At 43.5% G+C, this 23406-nt stretch overlaps 1 protein-coding gene across 3 annotated transcripts in view; it reads left to right on the forward strand.

The window, feature by feature from the left end:
- PCLO (piccolo presynaptic cytomatrix protein) overlaps positions 1–23406 on the forward strand; it is a 447385-nt gene that overhangs the window by 91813 nt on the left and 332166 nt on the right. For all 3 annotated transcript variants that reach the window (XM_063926936.1, XM_063926938.1, XM_063926937.1), the window contains exon 3: positions 12905–15103. In XM_063926936.1, coding sequence (XP_063783006.1) covers positions 12905–15103 — 2199 coding nt within the window. The remainder of the gene's footprint in view (positions 1–12904; positions 15104–23406) is intronic.

Below are 23406 nucleotides of genomic sequence, written 5' to 3' on the forward strand. Positions count from 1 at the left end.
TGGAATTGCGGGCGGTCTACAACTCTTTGAACCTGGCGCAGCATTTAATACAGAACCGTCCTGTTCAAGTACAGTCGGACAATGCCACGACAGTAGCTTACATAAACCATCAAGGCGGTACCCGCTTGGCAATGAAGGAAGTTTCACGGATTCTTCAATGGGCGGAACGCCATCTATCGGCCATATCGGCAATATTCATTCCGGGAGTCCTGAATTGGGAAGCGGAATTTCTCAGTCGTCAGGACATACACGCCGGAGAGTGGGGCCTCCATCCAGATGTGTTTCAACTCATAGAGGAAAGGTGGGGCCTTCCAGATGTGGATCTGATGGCGTCTCGACACAATCACAAGGTTCCGGTCTTCGGAGCAAGGACAAGGGATCCTCAAGCAGCATTCGTGGATGCGCTGGCGGTGCCATGGAACTTTCGGCTGCCGTATGTGTTCCCTCCGGTGTCACTCCTGCCCAGGGTAATTCGGAAGTTCAAGCAAGAAGGAAGTATCCTGCTTCTCATAGCTCCAGCGTGTCCCAGACGGCATTGGTTCTCAGACCTGCAAGGCCTATCGTCAGAGCGTCCGATTCTACTTCCACAACGCCCAGATCTCCTCGTTCAGGGCCCCTGTGTCTACCAGGCCCGACTGTCTTTGACGGCGTGGCTCTTGAAGCTTCCGTCTTGAGGGCTAAAGGTTTTTCTGACTCAGTCATTAAAACTATGTTGCGGGCCTGGAAACCGGCTTCTGCTCGGATTTACCATAGGGTCTGGCATTCTTACTTTGTTTGGTGCGCATTTAACAATTATGACGCTTCCATGTTTAGTACAGCCAAACTTTTGGCTTTTCTTCAGCAGGGCCTAGACTTAGGCCTGCTTCTGGCCTCCCTCAAGGTTCATATTTCTGCCTTGTCGGTGTGGTTTCAGAGAAAAATTGCGACCTTGCCTGATGTACCTTTACTCAGGGTGTGTTGCGTATCCAACCTCCCTATGTCCCGCCTGTGGCTCCTTAGGACTTGTCGGTGGTGTTGGAGGCGTTGCAAGAGTTTCCGTTTGAACCTCTGGGCTCAGCTGACCTTAAGTGGCTTTCCCTTAAGGTGGTGTTTTTGCTGGCTAATTCCTCCGCTAGAAGAGTGTCGGATTTGGGTGCCTTGTCCTGTAGTTCCCCATATCTGATTTTTCACTGTGACCGTGAGGTTCTTTGAACTCATCCCGGATATTTACCTAAGGTGGTATCTTCGTTCCACCTTAATCAGGAGATTGTGGTTCCAGCCCTGGTCTCTCCTGACTTGTCTCCCAAAGAGCGGTCTTTGGATGCGGTACGGGCTCTCCGTATCTATGTGAAGAGAACTGCTTCTATTAGGAAATCTGATTCTCTCTTTGTTCTGTTTGGTTTTCACAAACGTGGCTGGCCTGCTCACAAGTAGACTTTGGCCAGATGGATTAGAATGGTCATTGCACATGCTTATGTGAAGGCTGGTCTGTCAGCTCCTGCTCACAAAACGGCCCATTCTACTCGGTCTGTTGGACCTTCTTGGCGGCCCGCCGTGGTGCGACCCTTGAGCAATTGTGCAAGGCGGCTACGTGGTCCTCAGTGAACACGTTCATAAGGTTCTATGCTATCGATACTGCCACTTCCCAGGATGCTTCCTTTGGACTCCGGGTTCTTATGCCCACTACAGTGCGTCCCCTCCCATAAGGAACTGCTTTAGGACATCCCCAATGTCTATCCTTGTGGAGCTCAGTGTACCCAGCAGCAGAAAACGAGTTTTATGTAAGAACTTACCTTTGTTAAAACTTTCTGCGAGGTACACTGGGCTCCACAAGGCGCCCACCCTGACGCACTTAGCTTCTTTGGGTTGGTAGGCATTAGCCGCTGACACTTCTCCTATCGTGAGAATGTGGTGTTTGTGGCTACTAACTGTTGTCGTCTCTTTTCCTGCTACTGCATTGGGCTGGTTAACTAAAAACTGAGTTCCTGTGCAGGGAGGCGGGGTTATAGAGGAGGCGGCGCTATGCATCTTGGGAACAGTCAAAGCTTTTGAGCCTGTTGGTGCCTCGGATCAAGATCCTACTCTTCACCCCAATGTCTATCCTTGTGGAGCCCAGTGTACCTTGCAGAAAAAGTTTTAACAAAGGTTAAGTTCTTACCATAAAACTCGTTTTCACCAGCTGTTGGGATTCCAGTGTTGGTCTCCACCATATTAATTAACTGTGACCCGCGAGGAGAGGGGTTATGGTTAGGCATCTCCAAGGAGGGTTTGTGTTAGGCTACAAGGAAGGGAGAGTTAGGTTTAGGCTGCGGGAAGGGGTGAGGTAGGTTTAGGCACCACCGGAGAGGGTTAGGGATAGGCTGTGCAAGGGTGTGGGGGGGTGTGGGGGTGGGGTTGGTTTATGGGGCGATTGGGGAAAGGTAAGTATACTGAACATTCCCCTGTCGGTATTCTGAACATTGTGATGCCTCGGTCGGTATTTTGACCATCGGCATCCCGAGCGACGGCATATGGAACCCAACCCAGACTTTATTAATGGCTTCTAATACACAGCAGTTTAGGATAAGCTCTCCATTAAAAAAAAAAATGATATTCAAATATTGTATATTTGAATAGTATACAATACAAAGATTGTAACAACCTGTGAGTGCAGCTTTATGTGTTTCTTTTATTGGACAATTAGTATAGTTCGACCTTGCCATTTTAGCATGGAATAATAGAAAACATATTAAATTCAAAATATATCAGCACACTTATTTTCTGAATTAAATAAATCACCATAAAAATTGCCCCATATAAACAAAATTAAGGAATGTAATTGCAAACATCACATGCAGAACTGCATAACAAACAATGTTCAATTTATATTAATATTACTTTTCTCTATTCAATAAATAAATATGTATTAATTTTCCAATGTCTCTGATTCATATGTAGGATAGTTATTAGTAATGTAAAGGGCATTAAATGGTAGGAATATGGCAGATGACTACATACAGTTAAGGTGGTCACACACCATACAGCTCAACCCAAAAAGTCAAGCAACCTTATCATTGTACAGTTTGTCTTATGTTATGTGGTTTGGTGACAAATCACTTCCAGCTTCAGTGCAACTTGTTAATGTGGTTAAAAAAATTACTACACATAGCAGCCATCAGACGATCACATTTTTTTCACAATGCTGAAAAATGAACCAATCATTATTAAGCATTACAGACATTTTGAGGCCACATATGCTGTGATTTTAGGACAACTGCCCACAGCGTGCATAGTCGGCTTAAGGGTGGTTGCACACTGGATTGTTTCCAAAGAGCAATCTAAGGTCCCTGTACTGTTAGAGTGAAGAAGATCTTTTTTGTGGCTTTTAGTTTCTATTTATAGAAATTACTTTACACATTTCTTTTACTGACCGTTTTGGGTCTTCACACTTATACACACTTTCTCTGTGCCTGTGTTCTTTCAGTCTATCAAAATGCAGCAATAATGCACCTAGGGGGTCATTCCGAGTTGTTCGCTCGTTGCCGATTTTCGCTATGCTTCGATTTGTTGCAAACCGCGCATGCGCAAGGCACGCAGGGCGCATGCGCTTAGTTATTTATCTAAAAACTTAGCAGATTTGCTGTGGATTCTGCTGCGCTTTTCAGTCGCACTGCTGTTCGGTAAATGATTGACAGGAAAGGGGCGTTTCTGGGTGGTAACTCAACGTTTTCCCGGCGTTTGCAAAAAAAACGCAGGCGTGTCATGGAAAAACGCGGGAGTGGCTGGAGAAACGGGGGAGTGGCTGGCCAAACGCAGGACGTGTTTGTGACGTCAAACCAGGAACTAAACGGACTGAGCTGATCGCAATCTGTGAGTAGGTCCGGAGCTACTCAGAAACTGCAAAGAATTATTTAGTAGCAGTTCTGCTAATCTTTCGTTCGCACTTCTGCTAAGCTAAGATACACTCCCAGAGGGCGGCGGCCTAGCGTGTGCAATGCTGCTAAAAGCAGCTAGCGAGCGAACAACTCGGAATGAGGGCCCTAATACGGTTTCCTATGCAGTTGGGTACACACCAGCCTCCTTGCCTGTGCCAGGTGATGGATCAATGCAGGGAAAATAGAGGAGCCTGCACTATTTCTCTGTGTTGATTCATCACTGTTTGTTAGCACTAATAGCTGTTGTATATAGACCACAGTTCTCTAAGATGAACAATATGGAAAGGACAATGTTACAAATTGAATTTGGTAAGAGAAATCCTGTAGATTACGAATGCAGGCCTTCAGGTTATAAATCTCATTAGATTAGCCTTTTAATGCTCTACTTTCTGGATTGTTCATTTTAGAGGGATCTTTGGTACAGTAAATCATCTTATTTCTATGTGGAATCATGTTCTCTATTTGAAGGTAATTGCTATCTGCATTTTGATGAGAATCAACACACCCCATATTAACAATAGATGGGTGCAGAGAAAGAACACTTACATTGGGCAGTACCATTGCTAGATAAGGAGGGAAGATACTCAACATCAGTGCCTTTATAAATGAAAAATGACCGTATCCCGTCAAGGGTATGTGTTGTTGGGTCGACACAACTTAGGTAGACAGTCATTAGGTCGACCACTGAAGGTCAACATGGGCATTAGGTCGACATGAACTAGGTTAGCAGGTGAAATGGTTGACATGAGTTTTTGGACTTTTTTTATGTTGTTTTCCTCATAAAGTGACGGGGAACCCCAATTAGTGCACCGTGTCCCCTCGCATGGCTCGCTTAGCTCGCCATGCTTCGGGCAAGGTGCCTCGCTGTGCTTGGCACAGGTTACCGTTCCCAATTGTGGTCCACATGGATCGTAAAGTATGAAAACGTCCACAAATTAAAAAAGAAATGGGAAAAACTCATGTCGACCTTTTGACCTGTCGACCTAGTACCTGTTGACATAATGCCCGTGTCGCCCTAGTGCATGTCGACCTAAAGCCCATGTCGACCTTCAGTGGTCGACCTAATGACTGTCGACCTAACGACCGTATCCCGTTTAAGTACTGTACACATTATTATTTTCATTTATTCTTCAAATATCTGTTTAAAATAGAAACCATTGTTCACTTGTTTTAATTAATCACAGCCTGATTTTCTTTTCTTTATACAAACTCACTTTTAAATAAAACATTCACACAGATTGCTGTAACAGTCTTTGATTCTTTAAACTGTCAGATGGTATATTTTAACATAACTGTTTTCTGTGTATCAGCATTGATGTTAAATTAAACAGATTTTTTTGTAACACTTGAGTAAATTATACATTGACATGCATTGCTAAAGAGGTCAACTGCAGTGAGCCATCTGCACCTTTGTTATGTTTCCTGGCAACTGTAATTCACTACTATGCCACCCCATGTGACCAGCCTTACTGAGCTCCATGTATAAGCCAGCACAGGAAGTACAGTTGTTTAAACAGACAAGATAATAAGCATTGCTAATATTTAGTTAGTTGCTTGATCATGTGGTGCACTGATAAGCATTTTACAACACCAGTACTTTTAGGTTTTATATATTAATGTAAAGGTGTAGTGCAGCCTGGTTGTTATTATTATTATTATTATTATTATTATTATTTCTCTGACGTCCTAGTGGATGCTGGGAACTCCGTAAGGACCATGCGGATTAGCGGCTCCGCAGGAGACTGGGCACAAAAGTAAAAGCTTTAGGACTACCTGGTGTGCACTGGCTCCTCCCCCTATGACCCTCCTCCAAGCCTCAGTTAGATTTTTGTGCCCGGCCGAGAAGGGTGCATGCTAGGTGGCTCTCCAGAGCTGCTTAGAGTAAAAGTTTTAAATAGGTTTTTTTATTTTCAGTGAGACCTGCTGGCAACAGGCTCACTGCATCGTGGGACTAAGGGGAGAAGAAGCGAACTCACCTGACTGCAGAGTGGATTGGGCTTCTTGGCTACTGGACATTAGCTCCAGAGGGACGATCACAGGTTCAGCCTGGATGGGTCCCGGAGCCGCGCCGCCGGCCCCCTTACAGAGCCAGAAGAGCGAAGAGGTCCGGAGAAAGCGGCGGCAGAAGACGTTCCTGTCTTCAAATAAGGTAGCGCACAGCACTGCAGCTGTGCGCCATTGCTCTCAGCACACTTCACACTCCGGTCACTGAGGGTGCAGGGCGCTGGGGGGGAGCGCCCTGAGACGCAATAAAACTCTATAAAAACCTTATATGGCAAAAGAAATGCATCACATATAGCTCCTGGGCTATATGGATGCATTTAACCCCTGCCAGTTTTCCTGAAAAAAGCGGGAGAAAAGGCCGCCGTGAAGGGGGCGGAGCCTATCTCCTCAGCACACGAGCGCCATTTTCCCTCACAGTTCCGCTGGAAGGAAGGCTCCCTGACTCTCCCCTGCAGTCCTGCTACAAGAATCAGGGTAAAACAAGAGAGGGGGGGCACTATTGGCAGCTAATATATAATACAGCAGCTATAAAAGGGAGTAACACTTATATAAGGTTATCCCTGCATATATATATAGCGCTCTGGTGTGTGCTGGCAAACTCTCCCTCTGTCTCCCCAAAGGGCTCGTGGGGTCCTGTCCTCTATCAGAGCATTCCCTGTGTGTGTGCTGTGTGTCGGTACGATTGTGTCGACATGTATGAGGAGGAAAATGATGTGGAGGCGGAGCAATTGCCTGTATTAGTGATGTCACCCCCTAGGGAGTCGACACCTGACTGGATGGTCGTATGGCAGGAATTACGTGACAGTGTCAGCACTTTGCAAAAAACTGTTGACGACATGAGACAGCCGGCAAATCAGTTAGTGCCTGTCCAGGCGTCTCAAACACCGTCAGGGGCTCTAAAGCGCCCGTTACCTCAGATGGTCGACACAGACCCAGACACGGATACTGACTCCAGTGTCGACGGTGACGAGACAAACGTAATGTCCAGTAGGGCCACACGTTACATAATCACGGCAATGAAGGAGGCTTTACACATTTCTGATACTACAAGTACCACAAAAAAGGGTATTATGTGGGGTGTGAAAAAACTACCCATAGTTTTTCCTGAATCAGATGAATTAAATGAGGTGTGTGACAAAGCGTGGGTTTCCCCCGATAAGAAACTGCTGATTTCTAATAAATTATTGGCATTATACCCTTTCCCGCCAGAGGTTAGGGCGCGCTGGGAAACACCCCCTAGGGTAGATAAGGCGCTCACACGCTTATCAAAACAAGTGGCGTTACCGTCTCCTGATACGGCCGCCCTCAAGGAACCAGCTGATAAAAAGCTGGAAAATATCCTAAAAGGTATATACACACATACTGGTGTTATACTACGACCAGCAATCGCCTCAGCCTGGATGTGCAGCGCTGGAGTGGCTTGGTCGGATTCCCTGACTGAAAATATTGATACCCTGGATAGGGACAGTATATTACTGACTATATTGCATTTAAAAGATGCATTTTTATATATGCGTGATGCACAGAGGGATATTTGCACCCTGGCATCAAGAGTAAGTGCATTGTCCATTTCTGCCAGAAGAAGTTTATGGACACGACAGTGGTCAGGTGATGCGGATTCCAAACGGCATATGGAAGTTTTGCCGTATAAAGGGGAGGAGTTATTTGGGGTCGGTCTATCAGACCTGGTGGCCACGGCGACGGCTGGGAAATCCACCTTTTTACCCCAGGTCACCTCTCAGCAGAAAAAGACACCGTCTTTTCAAACTCAGTCCTTTCGTCCCCATAAGGGCAAGCGGGCAAAAGGCCACTCATTTCTGCCCCGGGGCAGAGGAAGGGGAAAAAGACTGCAGCAAGCAGCCTCTTCCCAGGATCAGAAGCCCTCCCCCGCTTCTGCCAAGTCTTCAGCATGACGCTGGGGCTTTACAAGCGGACTCAGGCACGGTGGGGGCCCTTCTCAAAAATTTCAACGCGCAGTGGGCTCACTCGCAAGTGGACCCCTGGATCCTACAGGTAGTATCACAGGGGTACAAATTGGAATTCGAGACGTCTCCCCCTCGCCGGTTCCTGAAGTCTGCTCTACCAACGTCTCCCTCCGACAGGGAGGCAGTATTGGAAGCTATTCACAAGCTGTATTCCCAGCAGGTGATAATCAAGGTACCCCTCCTACAACAGGAAAAGGGGTATTATTCCGCGTTGTTTGTGGTACCGAAGCCGGACGGCTCGGTGAGGCCGATTTTAAATCTGAAATCATTGAACACTTACATAAAAAGGTTCAAATTCAAGATGGAATCACTCAGAGCAGTGATAGCGAACCTGGAAGAAGGGGACTATATGGTGTCTCTGGACATCAAAGATGCTTATCTCCATGTCCCAATCTACCCTTCTCACCAAGGGTACCTCAGGTTTGTGGCACAGAACTGTCATTATCAGTTTCAGACGCTGCCGTTTGGATTGTCCACGGCACCACGGGTCTTTACCAAGGTAATGGCCGAAATGATGATTCTTCTTCGAAGAAAAGGCGTCTAAATTATCCCTTACTTGGACGATCTCCTGATAAGGGCAAGGTCCAGGGGACAGTTAGAGGTCGGAGTAGCACTATCTCAGGTGGTGCTACGTCAGCACGGGTGGATTCTAAATATTCCAAAATCGCAGCTGATTCCAACAACACGTCTACTGTTCCTAGGGATGATTCTGGACACAGTCCAGAAAAAGGTGTTTCTCCCGGAGGAGAAGGCCAGGGAGTTATCCGAGCTAGTCAGGAACCTCCTGAAACCAGGACAAGTGTCAGTGCATCAATGCACAAGGGTCCTGGGAAAGATGGTGGCTTCGTACGAAGCGATTCCATTCGGAAGATTCCATGCAAGAACTTTTCAGTGGGATCTGCTGGACAAATGGTCCGGATCGCATCTTCAGATGCATCAGCGGATAACCCTATCTCCAAGGACAAGGGTGTCTCTCCTGTGGTGGTTGCAGAGTGCTCATCTTCTAGAGGGCCGCAGATTCGGCATTCAGGACTGGATTCTGGTGACCACGGATGCCAGCCTGAGAGGCTGGGGAGCAGTCACACAGGGAAGAAATTTCTAGGGCTTGTGGTCAAGCATGGAAACGTCTCTTCATATAAATATCCTGGAACTAAGGGCTATTTACAATGCCCTAAGTCACAACTGGGAAGCAGACTTCCTCAGCAGACACGACCTCCACCCGGGGGAGTGGGGACTTCACCCAAAAGTCTTCCACGCGATTGTAAACCGTTGGGAAAAACCAAAGGTGGACATGATGGCGTCTCGTCTCAACAAGAAACTAGACAGATATTGCGCCAGGTCAAGGGACCCTCAGGCAATAGCGGAGGACGCTCTGGTAACACCGTGGGTGTACCAGTCGGTGTATGTGTTCCCTCCTCTGCCTCTCATACCCAAAGTACTGAGAATCATAAGAAGGAGAGGAGTAAGAACTATACTCGTGGCTCCGGATTGGCCAAGAAGGACTTGGTACCCGGAACTTCAAGAGATGCTCACGGAGGACCCGTGGCCTCTACCTCTCAGAAAGGACCTGCTCCAGCAGGGACCTTGTCTGTTCCAAGACTTACCGCGGCTGCGTTTGACGGCATGGAGGTTGAACGCCGGATCCTGAAGGAAAAAGGCATTCCAGATGAAGTCATCCCTACCCTGGTCAAGGCCAGGAAGGATGTAACCGCAAAACATTATCACCGCATTTGGCGGAAATATGTTGCGTGGTGTGAGGCCAGGAAGGCCCTACAGAGGAATTTCAACTGGGTCGTTTCCTGCATTTCCTGCAAACAGGACTATCTTTGGGCCTAAAATTAGGGTCCATTAAGGTTCAAATTTCGGCCCTGTCGATCTTCTTCCAAAAAGAACTGGCTTCAGTGCCTGAAGTTCAGACGTTTGTCAAAGGGGTACTGCATATACAGCCTCCTTTTGTGCCTCCAGTGGCACCTTGGGATCTCAATGTAGTGTTGAGTCTCCTAAAATCACATTGGTTTGAACCACTCACCACTGTGGAATTGAAATATCTCACATGGAAAGTGGTCATGCTGTTAGCCCTGGCTTCAGCCAGGCGTGTCTCAGAATTGGCGGCTTTATCATATAAAAGCCCTTACCAAATTTTTTCATTCGGACAGGGCAGAACTGAGGACTCGCCTCAATTTCTCCCTAAGGTGGTTTCAGCATTTCACATGAACCAGCCTATTGTGGTACCTGCGACTACTAGGGACTTGGAGGACTCCAAGTTGCTGGACGTAGTCAGGGCCCTGAAAATATATGTTTCCAGGACGGCTGGAGTCAGAAAATCTGACTCGCTGTTTATCCTGTCTGCACCCAACAAGCTGGGTGCTCCTGCTTCTAAGCAGACGATTGCTCGTTGGATTTGTAGTACAATTCAGCTTGCACATTCTGTGGCAGGCCTGCCACAGCCAAAATCTGTAAAAGCCCATTCCACAAGGAAAGTGGGCTCATCTTGGGCAGCTGCCCGAGGGGTCTCGGCTTTACAACTTTGCCGAGCAGCTACTTGGTCAGGGGCAAACACGTTTGCTAAATTCTACAAATTTGATACCCTGGCTGAGGAGGACCTGGAGTTCTCTCATTCGGTGCTGCAGAGTCATCCGCACTCTCCCACCCGTTTGGGAGCTTTGGTATAATCCCCATGGTCCTTACGGAGTTCCCAGCATCCACTAGGACGTCAGAGAAAATAAGAATTTACTTACCGATAATTCTATTTCTCGTAGTCCGTAGTGGATGCTGGGCGCCCATCCCAAGTGCGGATTGTCTGCAATACTTGTATATAGTTATTGTTACAAAAATCGGGTTGTGTATTGTTGTGAGCCATCTTTTCAGAGGCTCCTACGTTTATCATACTGTTAACTGGGTTCCGATCACAAGTTGTACGGTGTGATTGGTGTGGCTGGTATGAGTCTTACCCGGGATTCAAGATCCTTCCTTATTATGTACGCTCGTCCGGGCACAGTATCCTAACTGAGGCTTGGAGGAGGGTCATAGGGGGAGGAGCCAGTGCACACCAGGTAGTCCTAAAGCTTTTACTTTTGTGCCCAGTCTCCTGCGGAGCCGCTAATCCCCATGGTCCTTACGGAGTTCCCAGGATCCACTACGGACTACGAGAAATAGAATTATCGGTAAGTAAATTCTTATTTATTATTATTATTATTTGATTATTTAGTTATTTATTTTTTGCAGGGGCAGTCTTTATAGTTTCCAGGTGAAGAACAGATCTTTACACAGTTTTTGTAATATATTTTTGACCAACTGTTAATTATTACACATACATTATCAAAATGCCAGAGGTACATTAGGTTGTGTTTCTTTGCTATGATAAGATGCAGAATGACAGACATTCAGATACAAATGTTAATGACAACAGATTTGTCTACATAGTGCGGACACTACAAATTCCATGTTTCTCTGGACAGATACAGGATTATCAGCTATTACTACAGTTTAGAAACAGCCAGTAAAAACATGATCCAAATCTCCCCCTACCAGTCTGAAATAAAGTAGTGACCAATAATACTTAAATCCCTCTCATTTACATTTAATAATGCAAGAATGATTTTGGTATTGTTTAGGGTGATACACTCTGTATTTACATTCTCTGATCCCCATTGTTTTGTAGTTGAGCATGCTACTTCCTGCTCTGGTCGTTTTATACAATAGCTTAATTATGTGTCAGCAAACAGTGCTAGTGCCCGGAGTTCTTTTTAATAAGTCATGATAAAATACTGTACTTTGGTATTTTACTTTGAAAGCTAAATAAAAATGTTGTAAACCAATGAGTTTATCCATGTTCATAGTTATATCCGAAAAAGGGACGATACAGAAGTAGAGTCAAGGAATCTACTAAATTTTGATTTTCTACCTTTTTAGAATCACGTCACACATATTGCCACCAAACAATGAACTCATTGCCACAACTCTGATTTGGGAAAAAATAATCATTTTGAACGTAAGATATTTATAGCAATGATATTTATAGCAATTTCCATTGATTTAAAATGTGATTTCTCCAGTGATGTTTAAAAAAGCTCAGAGCCGTGATCATTTATTTCAAATAGTCTGGGCTCCTTTCCACTAAAAAAGGTGAGGTCATTTGTGGCATCATGAAATAGGGCAATAATAATGAGATTCCAAACAAAACTTATCATCATGGCCCCGTAACACCACTTGGGGGAGGGTAGGCAAGAATGTGCTGGGGATCTTCCTTGCACCTACTCTGTGGTGGAGACAGTGGGGCAAATGTATCAAGGAATGAAAAGAGTGGAGATGTAGACCAGTGGAGAAGTGGACCAGCATTGCGTTACTCTATGTCAAATTTAGTTCACCGCTTAACAGATTTTAAACAGGGTAATACCTCTAATGCTCCCCAGAATAAATCTATATACACAAAATAAAAGACAAGTATTATATTAAGGACTTAAAATACATATACTGAACCATGAAGTGATAAAATATGGTGAAATGAACAAATGGAACTATTAAATAATGTTGAACCCCTGGCGTGGCAGCTTTACATCAACAGTGTTCCCAGAATTATGGACTAGGATCCCTAACTAGATAACTTTCCATTAGGCCAACACTGCAAAAACTAGTAACAAGGACACAATTTTGTAATTAACCTTGTATGAATTATGTTTGTTTACCACTTTTTAAAATAAAAATTAAATTTTGGATATGTACTGTAAGCAGCATTTCTCTTGAAATCTGTAATAAACATTGCTTCCACCAGCAGTAAATGGTTCATGCAGTATTCTGTACTGTACAGTAGAGTCACTGTGGTTATTAGAAAAAAACTCTATAATTTACTTGTATATCATTGCATAGATTGGCATGTCACAATATTTTCAGATAAAGAGCTGTATGCTTTTTTCATTTAAGTTTTAAAAAGTTGTTTTTATGCCAAGAAATTGAATTATTTGTTTTGAATAATTACTGTGTTTTTTTTTCTTGTATTTATGATGTTTTCCCTTTTGGTAACAGATACAAGAATGGCTCTGCTTGAACTGTCAGATGCAGAGAGCCCTCGGTATGGATATGACTGCCCCTGGACCTATGCCACAGCCAGTTAAGCAAAAGACTGTACCTGTAATACCACCAACTGAGAAAACTGTTTCTTCAGTAAAGAAGGAATCAAGCACAGTGCCAGATCAAACCACAAAGCAAGGTTCCAAAATACCACCAATATTAACAAAACAGACTTCCGTATCGGACTCATCAATCAAGTCTAATCAACCAACAACTGAAAATAAAACGGGTAAAGTTACAATGCCAGATAAAAGCAAACCATTGGTACCTGAAAAAAAGCTGCCAGTGGAGCCAGTGCACAGTGAATCTCCTTCTAAATTGTTTCAGACAAAGACTGATTCTACATCAACTGTTTTAGCTGCTGCACCTATAAAGATGCAGCCTAATATCACAGATTCTGCAAAGACATCAGTGGAACATTCAGCTACAGACAAGAATAAACCAGACTATAACATTCCTATGTCCCATCAAGTGCAAGAATTGCAACAATCTGCATTAACCAGTGTACAACAAAATAACTCTCAAAAAGTTGAAACTTCACAACTGAAAGAAGATCCTACAAAAAATCCAAAAAAGATTGATGGCAAGCAAGCGCCAAAGGAGCCACCTGTGCCAGTAAGTCCAAAGCCTACACCCGCACAAAAGCCTGTGGCACCACAAACTTCACAGCCTTTTGGGCAAGGGAGCCCAAAATCCAGTCCTTCACATAAACCTGCCGCTCCACAAACATATCAGCCTCTTGGGCCAGGAAGCCCAAAATCCAGTCCTTTACATAAACCTGCAGTTCCACAAACATCTCAACCTCCTGGGCCAGGAAGCCCAAAACCCATTCCTTCTCATAAACCTACAACCCCTCAAACATCTCAACCTCCTGAGCCAGGAAGCCCAAAATCTAGTCCTTCACATAAACCTACAGTTCCACAATCAACTCACCCTCCTGGACCAGGAAGCCCAAAACCCATTCCTTCACATAAACCTACGGCTGCACAAACATCTCAGCCTCCTGCCACAGGAAGCCCAAAATCCAGTCCTTCACATAAACCTGCAGTTCAACAAGCATCTCAGCCTGCTGGGCCAGGAAGCCCAAAAGGTCCTTCACAGAAACCTATGGCTCCACAAACATCTCAATCTCCTGGGCCAGGAAGCCCAAAACCCAGTCCTTCACATAAACCTGCAGCACCACAAACATCTCAGCCTCCTGGATCAGGAAGCCCAAAACCCAGTCCTTTGCATAAACCTACAGGTCCACAAATGTCTCAATTTTCTGGGCCAGGAAACCCAAAACCCAGTCCTACCCATAAACCCGTGGCTCCACAAACATCACAGTCCCCTGGGCCAATAAGTCCAAAACCGAGTCCTTCACATAAACCTGTGGTTCCACAAACGTCACAGTCTCCTGGATCAGTAAGCCAAAAGCCTAGCCCTTTAAGTAAACCTGTGGTTCCACAAACAACATCACAACCTACAGTGCCAGTTACCCCAAAACCCAGTCCTTCTCATAAACCTGTGACTCCACAAACAGTAGCGCAACCTACAGCTCAGCCCCAAAAATCACAAGAGCAGCCAAGACGTTTCAGTTTGAACCTGGGAAGTGTCACAGAAACTCCTAAAATTCAACCTACAACACCACAGGAAACAGTTACTGGAAAACTCTTTGGGTTTGGTGCATCAATATTTAGCCAAGCCTCTAGTTTTATATCCACTGCAGCCCAACCAGGCACGCAAGCACAAAGCACACAAGGTACAGCTCCTAGGCAGCCTGCACCTCCACAGAAAATAACTGAACCCAATAAATCAGCAAAAGAACCTATAGCTCCACAGTCACCCAAAATTCTTCCAGTGAAAAAAGAAATACAACCTGTAGTTGCAAAACAAACAGAAGAAACCAAATCTAGCCCTTCAGCAAAAGTAATAGATGTAGAAAAAATTCAAGAGAAAGAAACACAGAAGAATGTTCTTGAATCTAAGAAAATTTCAAAAGAAGCAGAACCAGAAATAATTAAAAAGATAGCAGAGACAAAACTGTTATGTCCTCTGTGTAAAACAGAACTAAATCTTGGCTCTATGGACCTTCCCAATTTTAATACCTGCACAGAATGCAAGAACATGGTATGCAACCTTTGTGGATTTAACCCAATGCCGCACTTGACAGAGGTAGGAGACCAGCTGTTTGTCCTATTTATTTTTGTGTTTTAACACCGAAGATGCTCATAGTTGATTGGTCCATACAATTTTTTTTTTTATTTGCTTGCTTGATATATTTCACATGCAATATAGGCAACACATGATAATGAATCAGGTATATGCAATATTTTAAGATACACTTAGTAAAATGTGTCTAAAGGACTTTTTTTTAATACATACAGTATAACAGACATATATGATGTATTTTACAAATGTAACCCACCTTTTAGCTACAGTACACTCTGCAGAAGATTTTGTTTATTGGTACCTGAATGAGATGTTTCTTCTATTTGGCAGGAGGTCATTATACTCAGATATGAATACATGCCTACCATGACCCCATCCCCATCATCTTGTACTATGGTTATCATGGCACAGCATGAAACTATCTGCATAAATGACCCACCATGTACTGTATCTCGTTTTCTGCACTGAGCCACACCCTGAAACTCTTTAGGACTTAATTCCTTTGTGTCCGATTCAGAGATATACACAATTCCAAATGCAAATGGGTTTTGCAAGTTTTAGAAAACTGCACGTGTCGCATCCTGCAAATACAATTTTGAGAAAACATGAGTAATTCTGAGTCAGATGCATCTCAGTCACTTCTCACATATGGCTGAATGGATGTTACTGTCTGTCTAGGGGGCATTTTCCTGTAGAAGAAGCACCATCTGTGTGTGTAGCCTAAGATGTGGGCTATTTACAGGTGAGCTTATGCATAGATATGTCCTACATCAGTTGGATATCCTGCATCAAAGATGAGACTGGTGCACATGCAGATAATAGTTATGGCTGCTCTTGCAGGAGGAGGGCTTTTGGTAGGTATGGTCACATAAATGCACCTGACTCAGAATACTGGCTGATGTTCATATACAGTAGATTCTGATCTCTAGAAGTAGACGGAATTGCAACAACATTATGGGTGTCTGAGAATCGGTTCTTTTGTGGATAGCTGTATGGTGACAAATGAATATTATAATGATACGCTTTCCCCCCTGATATGTTTAAAACATTTGTTCAGTGCAGGTTCAGGATATTTGTAGAGCACTCCACTGGTTTGTCCTGTTCCTCAAAATGATTATGGCAAAACTACAATTGATAATATGTAAAGACCTACATGTATTAGAGAGCATCAAAAAAGGGGACTATGGTGGTCATTCCGAGTTGTTCGCTCGCTGCTATTTTTTAGCAGAATTGCTAATAGGCTAAAATCCGGCAGTTCTGCGCATGCATATGCACAATTTTACACAAAACTATGCTATTTTACTCACGGGGAACTAAGCTTTTCAATCGCTCTGCTGATCGTAGTGTGATTGACAGGAAGTGGGTGTTTCTGGGCAGAAACTGGCCGTTTTCAGGGAGTGTGCTAAAAAAACGCAAGCGTGCCAGGTAAAAACGCAGGAGTGGCTGGAGAAACGGAGGAGTGGCTGGCCAGATACAGGGCGTGTTTGTGACGTCAAACCAGGAACTAAACGGACTGAGGTGATCGCAATCTAGGAGTAGGTATGGAGCTACTCAGAAACTGCAAGGAAATACTTAATAGCAGAATTGCTAATCTTTCGTTAGCTATGCTAAGATACTCTCCCAGAAGGTGGCGGCCTAGCGTGTGCAATGCTGCTAAAAGTAGCTAGCGAGTGAACAACTCGGAATGAGGGCCTGTATGCATTTGATTCTATTGTTCATTTAATTCATCTAAAACTTTCCACCTCATTTCACCTATGTTAATCATCTACAGTAAGTGGTGGCATGATTAGATAATACACTGTGGACAAAAGTATTTGGATGCCTGACCATTACACCAACATACTTTAATGACATTGTATTCCAATACAGAATTTGTCCCCCTTTTGCAACTACTGTATAACAGCTTCCATTCGCAATCTCCTTTCCAGTTTATCCCAAAGATGCTTGATGGGGTTGAGGTCAGGTGTCTGTGCGGGCCAGTCAAGTTCTTCCAGACCAAACTCATCAAACCATGTCTTAATAGTACTTGCTTTGTGCACTAGGGAACATTCATGTTGGAATAGCAAAGGGCCTTCCCCAAACTGTTGCCACAAAGTTGGAAGTATAGTATTGTCCAAAATGTCTTGGTATGCTGAAGCCTTATGATTGACCTTCACTGGAGATAAGGGGCCTAGCCCAAACACTTAAAAACAGCCCCATGCCATTATCCCTCCTCCACCAAACTTCACAGTTGGCATAGTGCAGTTAGGCAGGTAACGTTCTCCCAGCATCCGCCAAACTCAGATTCGCCCGTCTGACTGCCAAATAGGGAAGCGTGATTCATCACTCCACAGAACACATTTCCACTGCTCCACAGTCCAGTGTCTGTGTGCTTTACACCGCTCCATCTGACGCTTGGTATTGGACTTGGTGATGTGAGGTTTGCATGTAGCTGCTCGGCCATGGAAACCTATTCCATTAAGCTCCCGCTACACAGTGTTTGTGCTTACATTAATGCCAGTGGAGGTTTAGAACACTTCAGCTATGGAATCAGCAGAGTGTTGGCGACTTTTACGCACCATGCGCCTTATTAGTCATTGACCCTGCACTGTGATTTTATGTGGTCTTCCACTTCAGGACTGAGTTTCTGTTGTTCCTAAATACTTCCACTTTCTAATAGTATCACTTACAGATAACCGTTGTTTATCCAGCATTGACGACATTTCATGAACCGTCTTATTGCAAAGGTGGCATCCTATCACAGTACCATGCTTGAAGTCACTGAGCTCTTCAGAATGACCCATTTTGTATCACAAATGTTTGCAACTGGAAACGGCAAGACTAAGTGCTTGATTTTATACAACTGTGATAACGGTCTGATTGAAATACCTGAATACAGTAATTTACAGGTGTGGCCAAATACTTTTGTCCATATTGTGTATTTGATTTTCTCCATGATATATTGTCAATTTTTTGACAACATAAACCAATCAATAATAGATAAAAAGTGAATTCTAGCTGTCTTTGGGAACAAAAAAAAATATTATACTGCCCCTCTCTCCCATATTAAAATAACATTAGAGAATAAAGACCCTTGCAAACTGAGTTTTCTTTTAAATTCTACAGTATCTACACAATTACTCTGTTGATTTTGATGTTCGTTCCTTGAAAGTGATAGTTCCATTGACTTCCATAAAAGTACAGTAGTTACTTCATAGAAAGTAATGGCTTCATTTATTTCAAAGGTGGAGTGTACCATGTTTAAGCAAAGAAACATTTACAGGAGAAATGTGGCTGAAACCATCATTATTATTTTATTTACTATCAAAGTTAAAATGTACGTTAAACTAACCAAGTATCAGTTACTTTATCTATGTTTTGAAAGTTGCTACTGTATGTGCGTCTGCATGTTTGCTATTTGCACTTTCTCAGTATATGGTAGCCAAAGATTTAATTATGGATGCAAGGTACTCATCATAGGTAAATTATATAAATGATATTTGCACCAATAATACTTTATAAAATCATCCTACTGTATAGTGCATTGATTGGAGAGTGTTATATACAATATTATATTGTCTTGTTTCTCAGTTTTTCTCAATTTCATCTTACAATATAGTGCAGTTTAGATGTTGATTGTCTATTCAAGTGTTTTGTCTGGCATTACAAAGTTCATAACACAGTACAGCACATATCAATTTAGACTTTGGCAGGAGGGCAGGTGAAAGCAGTTTGTCTGTCTGGAATTAATATTGCCGCCTGCTCTATACAGTACAAAGGCATGTAGAGATACTGTTGTTTTCAGGTTTATGTATATGGGAAACATTAGCTATATGGAAAATGTATGTACATTAAAGATAACATTGCATATATTCTCCATCCCTACTATACATTTAAATGCTTCAGAATTTTTTTTATATATAATGAATAAAAACAGTTACCCAGTGATTGGCAGCGCCCGGGGGCAGTACGTTTCTTATTGAAAATCTAATGTTGTAATGAGTGATTAGTGAGGAATATCTTATGTGATGTTTTTGCAGAAAATTATGAATTATTCAGGATGATATCTTGGGGCTCAGAGCTTCTTCACCCTCATTATCAGTGTAGAAAAGTCACACATATAAAAGCTAGCAACAGTTATTCCAAAGAACTATGGAAAATGACTTAGTTGGAATATGTCATGTCCTGGCTCAAGTCACGATGACGCCCAGTCTTCTTGCTGCTTCCATGTATCTGCACATACTATCCAGTATGCCTGTGCAAGACCACACAGGCTTGCAGTGCCATATACATTTATTTTAGAGGCATTTGTGACATCAGTGTTCAGTGGGGGTCATTCCGAGTTGTTCGCTCGCTAGCTGCTTTTAGCAGCATTGCAAACGCTAGGCCGCCGCCCTCTGGGAGTGTATCTTAGCTTAGCAGAATAGCGAACAAAAGATTAGCAGAACTGCTACTTAATAATTCCTTGCAGTTTATGATTAGCTCCAGACCTACTCCTAGATTGCGATCACCTCAGTCCGTTAAGTTCCTGGTTTGACGTCACAAACACGTCCTGCGTTTGGCCAGCCACTTCCCCGTTTCTCCAGCCACTCCTGCGTTTTTACCTGGCACGCCTGCGTTTTTTAGCACACTCCCTGAAAACGGGCAGTTTCCGCCCAGAAACACCCACTTCCTGTCAATCACACTACGATCACTTGAGCGAGGAAAAAACGTCGCTCGAGCTTGTGTAGATCTACTAAGTTTTGTGTTAAATTACTAAGCGCATGTGCGTTGCGTACCATGCGCATGCGCATTTTCCACCTAATCGCTCCGTTGCGAAAATCGGCAACGAGCGAACAACTCGGAATGACCACCAGTGTACGATAGCAGTGGCCATTTGCTTGTAGTAGACCTCTTTATGTGTGTTGAAGATCAGCTGACATTTTCATGTACACTAGGAATCTAGGAGCTTAGCCTACTTTCTTTGGAGTCCAAGATGTCTGTCAATATTCCAGAGTATCACGGATATTACAGGACAGAAGGCTATTCGGGGATCATTATATACAGTATCTGTCTAAATAACACCTATATCTCATGCTAGACACACAACTCCACCATAATAATTCAGGTTTGAGATCTATTTTTTTTTTAGAAAAAAAACTCAAATCCTAATAGCCTCAAGGTGGGACTGCTATTTACTTTATGTTAGATCTGATGGTCAGGATTGTCTTGTTTTATCATTGGATAACTATATTGTAGGAAGTTTGGTCAATGTTCTTATTTGTTTGGGTCCCCTATTGATTTCTACTGTACTTCCACTGGGTTACATTTCAGAATGACCAGGTTAACAGGATCCTGAAGAACTGGAATTATACCTGTATATTCATGGCTGTGGGATACTGATGTCATAAGTAATGATCTCATCTTGCTTACTCTTTCTTGTATGTAATGTTATTATAATTGTGTTTTCCTCCTATTAGAGCTTAGAATTTCAATGGGGACTAAATATTGCTTATAACAGCAGCAAATAGCTAATATCCTGCTGAAACCAGATGTTCTCCATTAGCAACCTGATGATCACTGATATTAAGAGCCTGAGGCCTGTCATCTGCAGTACTAGCCAATGCATACACAGAAGAATCCATGGCAAGCATCCAAATTAGGATGGATCTTCATTAAAGCACTGAACCTATGTATTGAACTGCTGTACTTGCCAGCTAAAACCATTAACGGGACTGAGTTCTACTTCTAGCAGTGCGGATGACATTCATCACAGTCCAGTGATGTATAGATTATGTATTACATCAAGAACTAAATATAATAAGAACTTTTTTTTCTCATTAGCACAAGGGAATAAACTGTAGATATACAGGAACACGATTTCAATTGATTGAGCTTGTGACTCACTTTTGTAATAATAACCCTGCTAAGTTATAAAAATAGAACAAATTAATCCATGGTGCGTTTAGCTCACACATGTATGTTATTCAGTAACTTATCAGGGTACAGTAGCGATACAAGAGACCATTGAAGGGCTCTATCTGGCTAATCAACTGTTAGCTGGACAGTAATTTCATGAGAAGTGAAAAATACTGAATACTGTGGCAGTGAATACTAATAAGTAATTCATTTTATAGGCATCACTCCAACATTGTTTATAGGCCATATACATTAGGATCAGTAAAGCATATTTTACTATGTATTTCATATATTGTATGTAAAATGTTTGCATAGCTTCCCTTAATAGTGTAAATATGTCCAGATTGAATACATCAAAATATAATATGCCACTTTTGTATTCTGACCTACAGTCTGTTTTGTTTGTCTGACCCCTGGGTTTTCCCAAGCTATGTAATTCTCATAGGTTTGTACTCTGTCAGGTTCTGCCTAGTGGGGTTAATCTTTGGGCAGTGACTGTGGGTATCTCATATAGAAGCCCATTACAGCCTTGTGGGTGTCCCTGGTAAATACACACATTAGGTTCTGCACTCCAGGTGAGACAGAGTAACTTGCTAGAAACACAGTGTTCCATACCAACCGTTATCAGCTGCCTCAGATACTATATAAATAGTGACCAGACTCCTTGAAGTTTGCTCAGTGAGAGAAAAGACGTAGAGATAGATGTCATAGTACACCTAGGGACAAATTACATGACTAACACTGAAGTCATGGCTGCAAAAAGATGAATTTGGGATGTTAGGGACTGCTCTAAAGCAGGTGGCAACCACTGCAACTTTTTTCAGGAATATTGCCAGTACACAGGATGGAAGATAGAACTTAGCGCATCAGAAACTTCAATGTCTGGCTAAAAATGTAATGTAATGAGGAGGGATTTGAATTAACAGGCCATAGTCAAGCCATCTAGCAAGGTAGGGACTTAATACAAAAGTGATGGCCTGCACTATTCTTCAAGGAGACTGAGAATACTAAGGGGAACATTTACTAAGCAGTGATAAGAGCAGAGAAGTGAGCCAGTGGAGAAGTTGCCCATGGCAACCAATCAGCACTGAAGTAACATCTATATTTTGCATACTATAGAATGATACAGAGCTGCTGATTGGTTGATGGGGCCACTTCTCCACTGGCTCACTTCTCCGCTCTTATCACTGCTTAGTAAATGTCCCCCTATGTGAGCAGTTTGGATGCTTCATCAGGATGTGTTTAAATCAGCAGAGTGGGCAGGAAACCAAATAGGAGTAAAACAATCCCCACCCTAGAGGTATTGTTTTTGCAAACAAATGGAATAGTATGCATATCCTCAGCAACAGAAGATAATGCAGGTTAAAACCAAATAAACATAGACAGAGAGATGAACATAGTTAGGAACAGGATAATCACAAACGTAACTCTTAAAAGCTATGTGTGCAAATGGGGTGGTCTTCAGTATGCCGAATGTCGGGATCCCGGCGCACAGTATACCGGCGCCGGAATCCCGACACCCGGCATACCGACAGCTATTCTCGCTCGTAGGGGTCCACGTCCCCCCTGGAGGGAGAATAAAATAGTGTGGCGCGCGTAGCGCGCCACCGTGCCCGCAGCGTGGCGAGCGCAGCGTGGCGAGCGCAGCGAGCCCACAAGGGGCTCCTTTGCGCTCGCCACGCTGTCGGTATGCCGGCGGTCGGGCTCCCGGCGCCGGTATGCTGGTCGCCGGGAGCCCGAGCGCCGGCATACCGTACTACACCCGTGCAAATGCTAGGAGCTTAGAAAATAAAATCCCAGAACTAGTTGCAATAGTGACAAGAGATGATCTGTATATTGTGGCTATTACAGAGTCATGATGCAGTGAGCATCATGACTGGGACATAGCTATACTGGGATTATAGAGCGGAGAAGTGAGCCAGTGGAGAAGTGGCCCCATCAACCAATCAGCAGCTCTGTATCATTCTATAGTATGCAAAATATAGATGTTACTTCAGTGCTGATTGGTTGCCATGGGCAACTTCTCCACTGGCTCACTTCTCTGCTCTTATCACTGCTTAGTAAATGTTCCCCTTAGATACTTTATTTAGTAAGGACAGAGTAGGAAGACTCGGAGGAGGAGTAGCAGCAATGTATACAAAGTATTGTAGAAAAATCTGAGGCTCTTTGGATGACCATAGAAACAGGGGAGAAGGTGACCACCTGGGAAGAGGAACTGGACAAGAACCTATTTAGGTTATCACTAAAATGACATTAAAAGGAGAGGTAATAATCATGGGAGATTTTAATATACCTGATGTAAACTGGGAGGCGTCTGTTGCAAGTTCCACTAGAAGTAGGAACATTCTGAATTCCTTGCAGAGAGCGTCCCTCCAGCAATTGGTGAGAAGCCCACCTGAAAGACGCAATATTAGACTTAATACTCACAA

This window comes from Pseudophryne corroboree, chromosome 6 (genome assembly GCF_028390025.1).
Source record: "Pseudophryne corroboree isolate aPseCor3 chromosome 6, aPseCor3.hap2, whole genome shotgun sequence".
Taxonomy (NCBI): Eukaryota; Metazoa; Chordata; class Amphibia; order Anura; family Myobatrachidae; genus Pseudophryne; species Pseudophryne corroboree.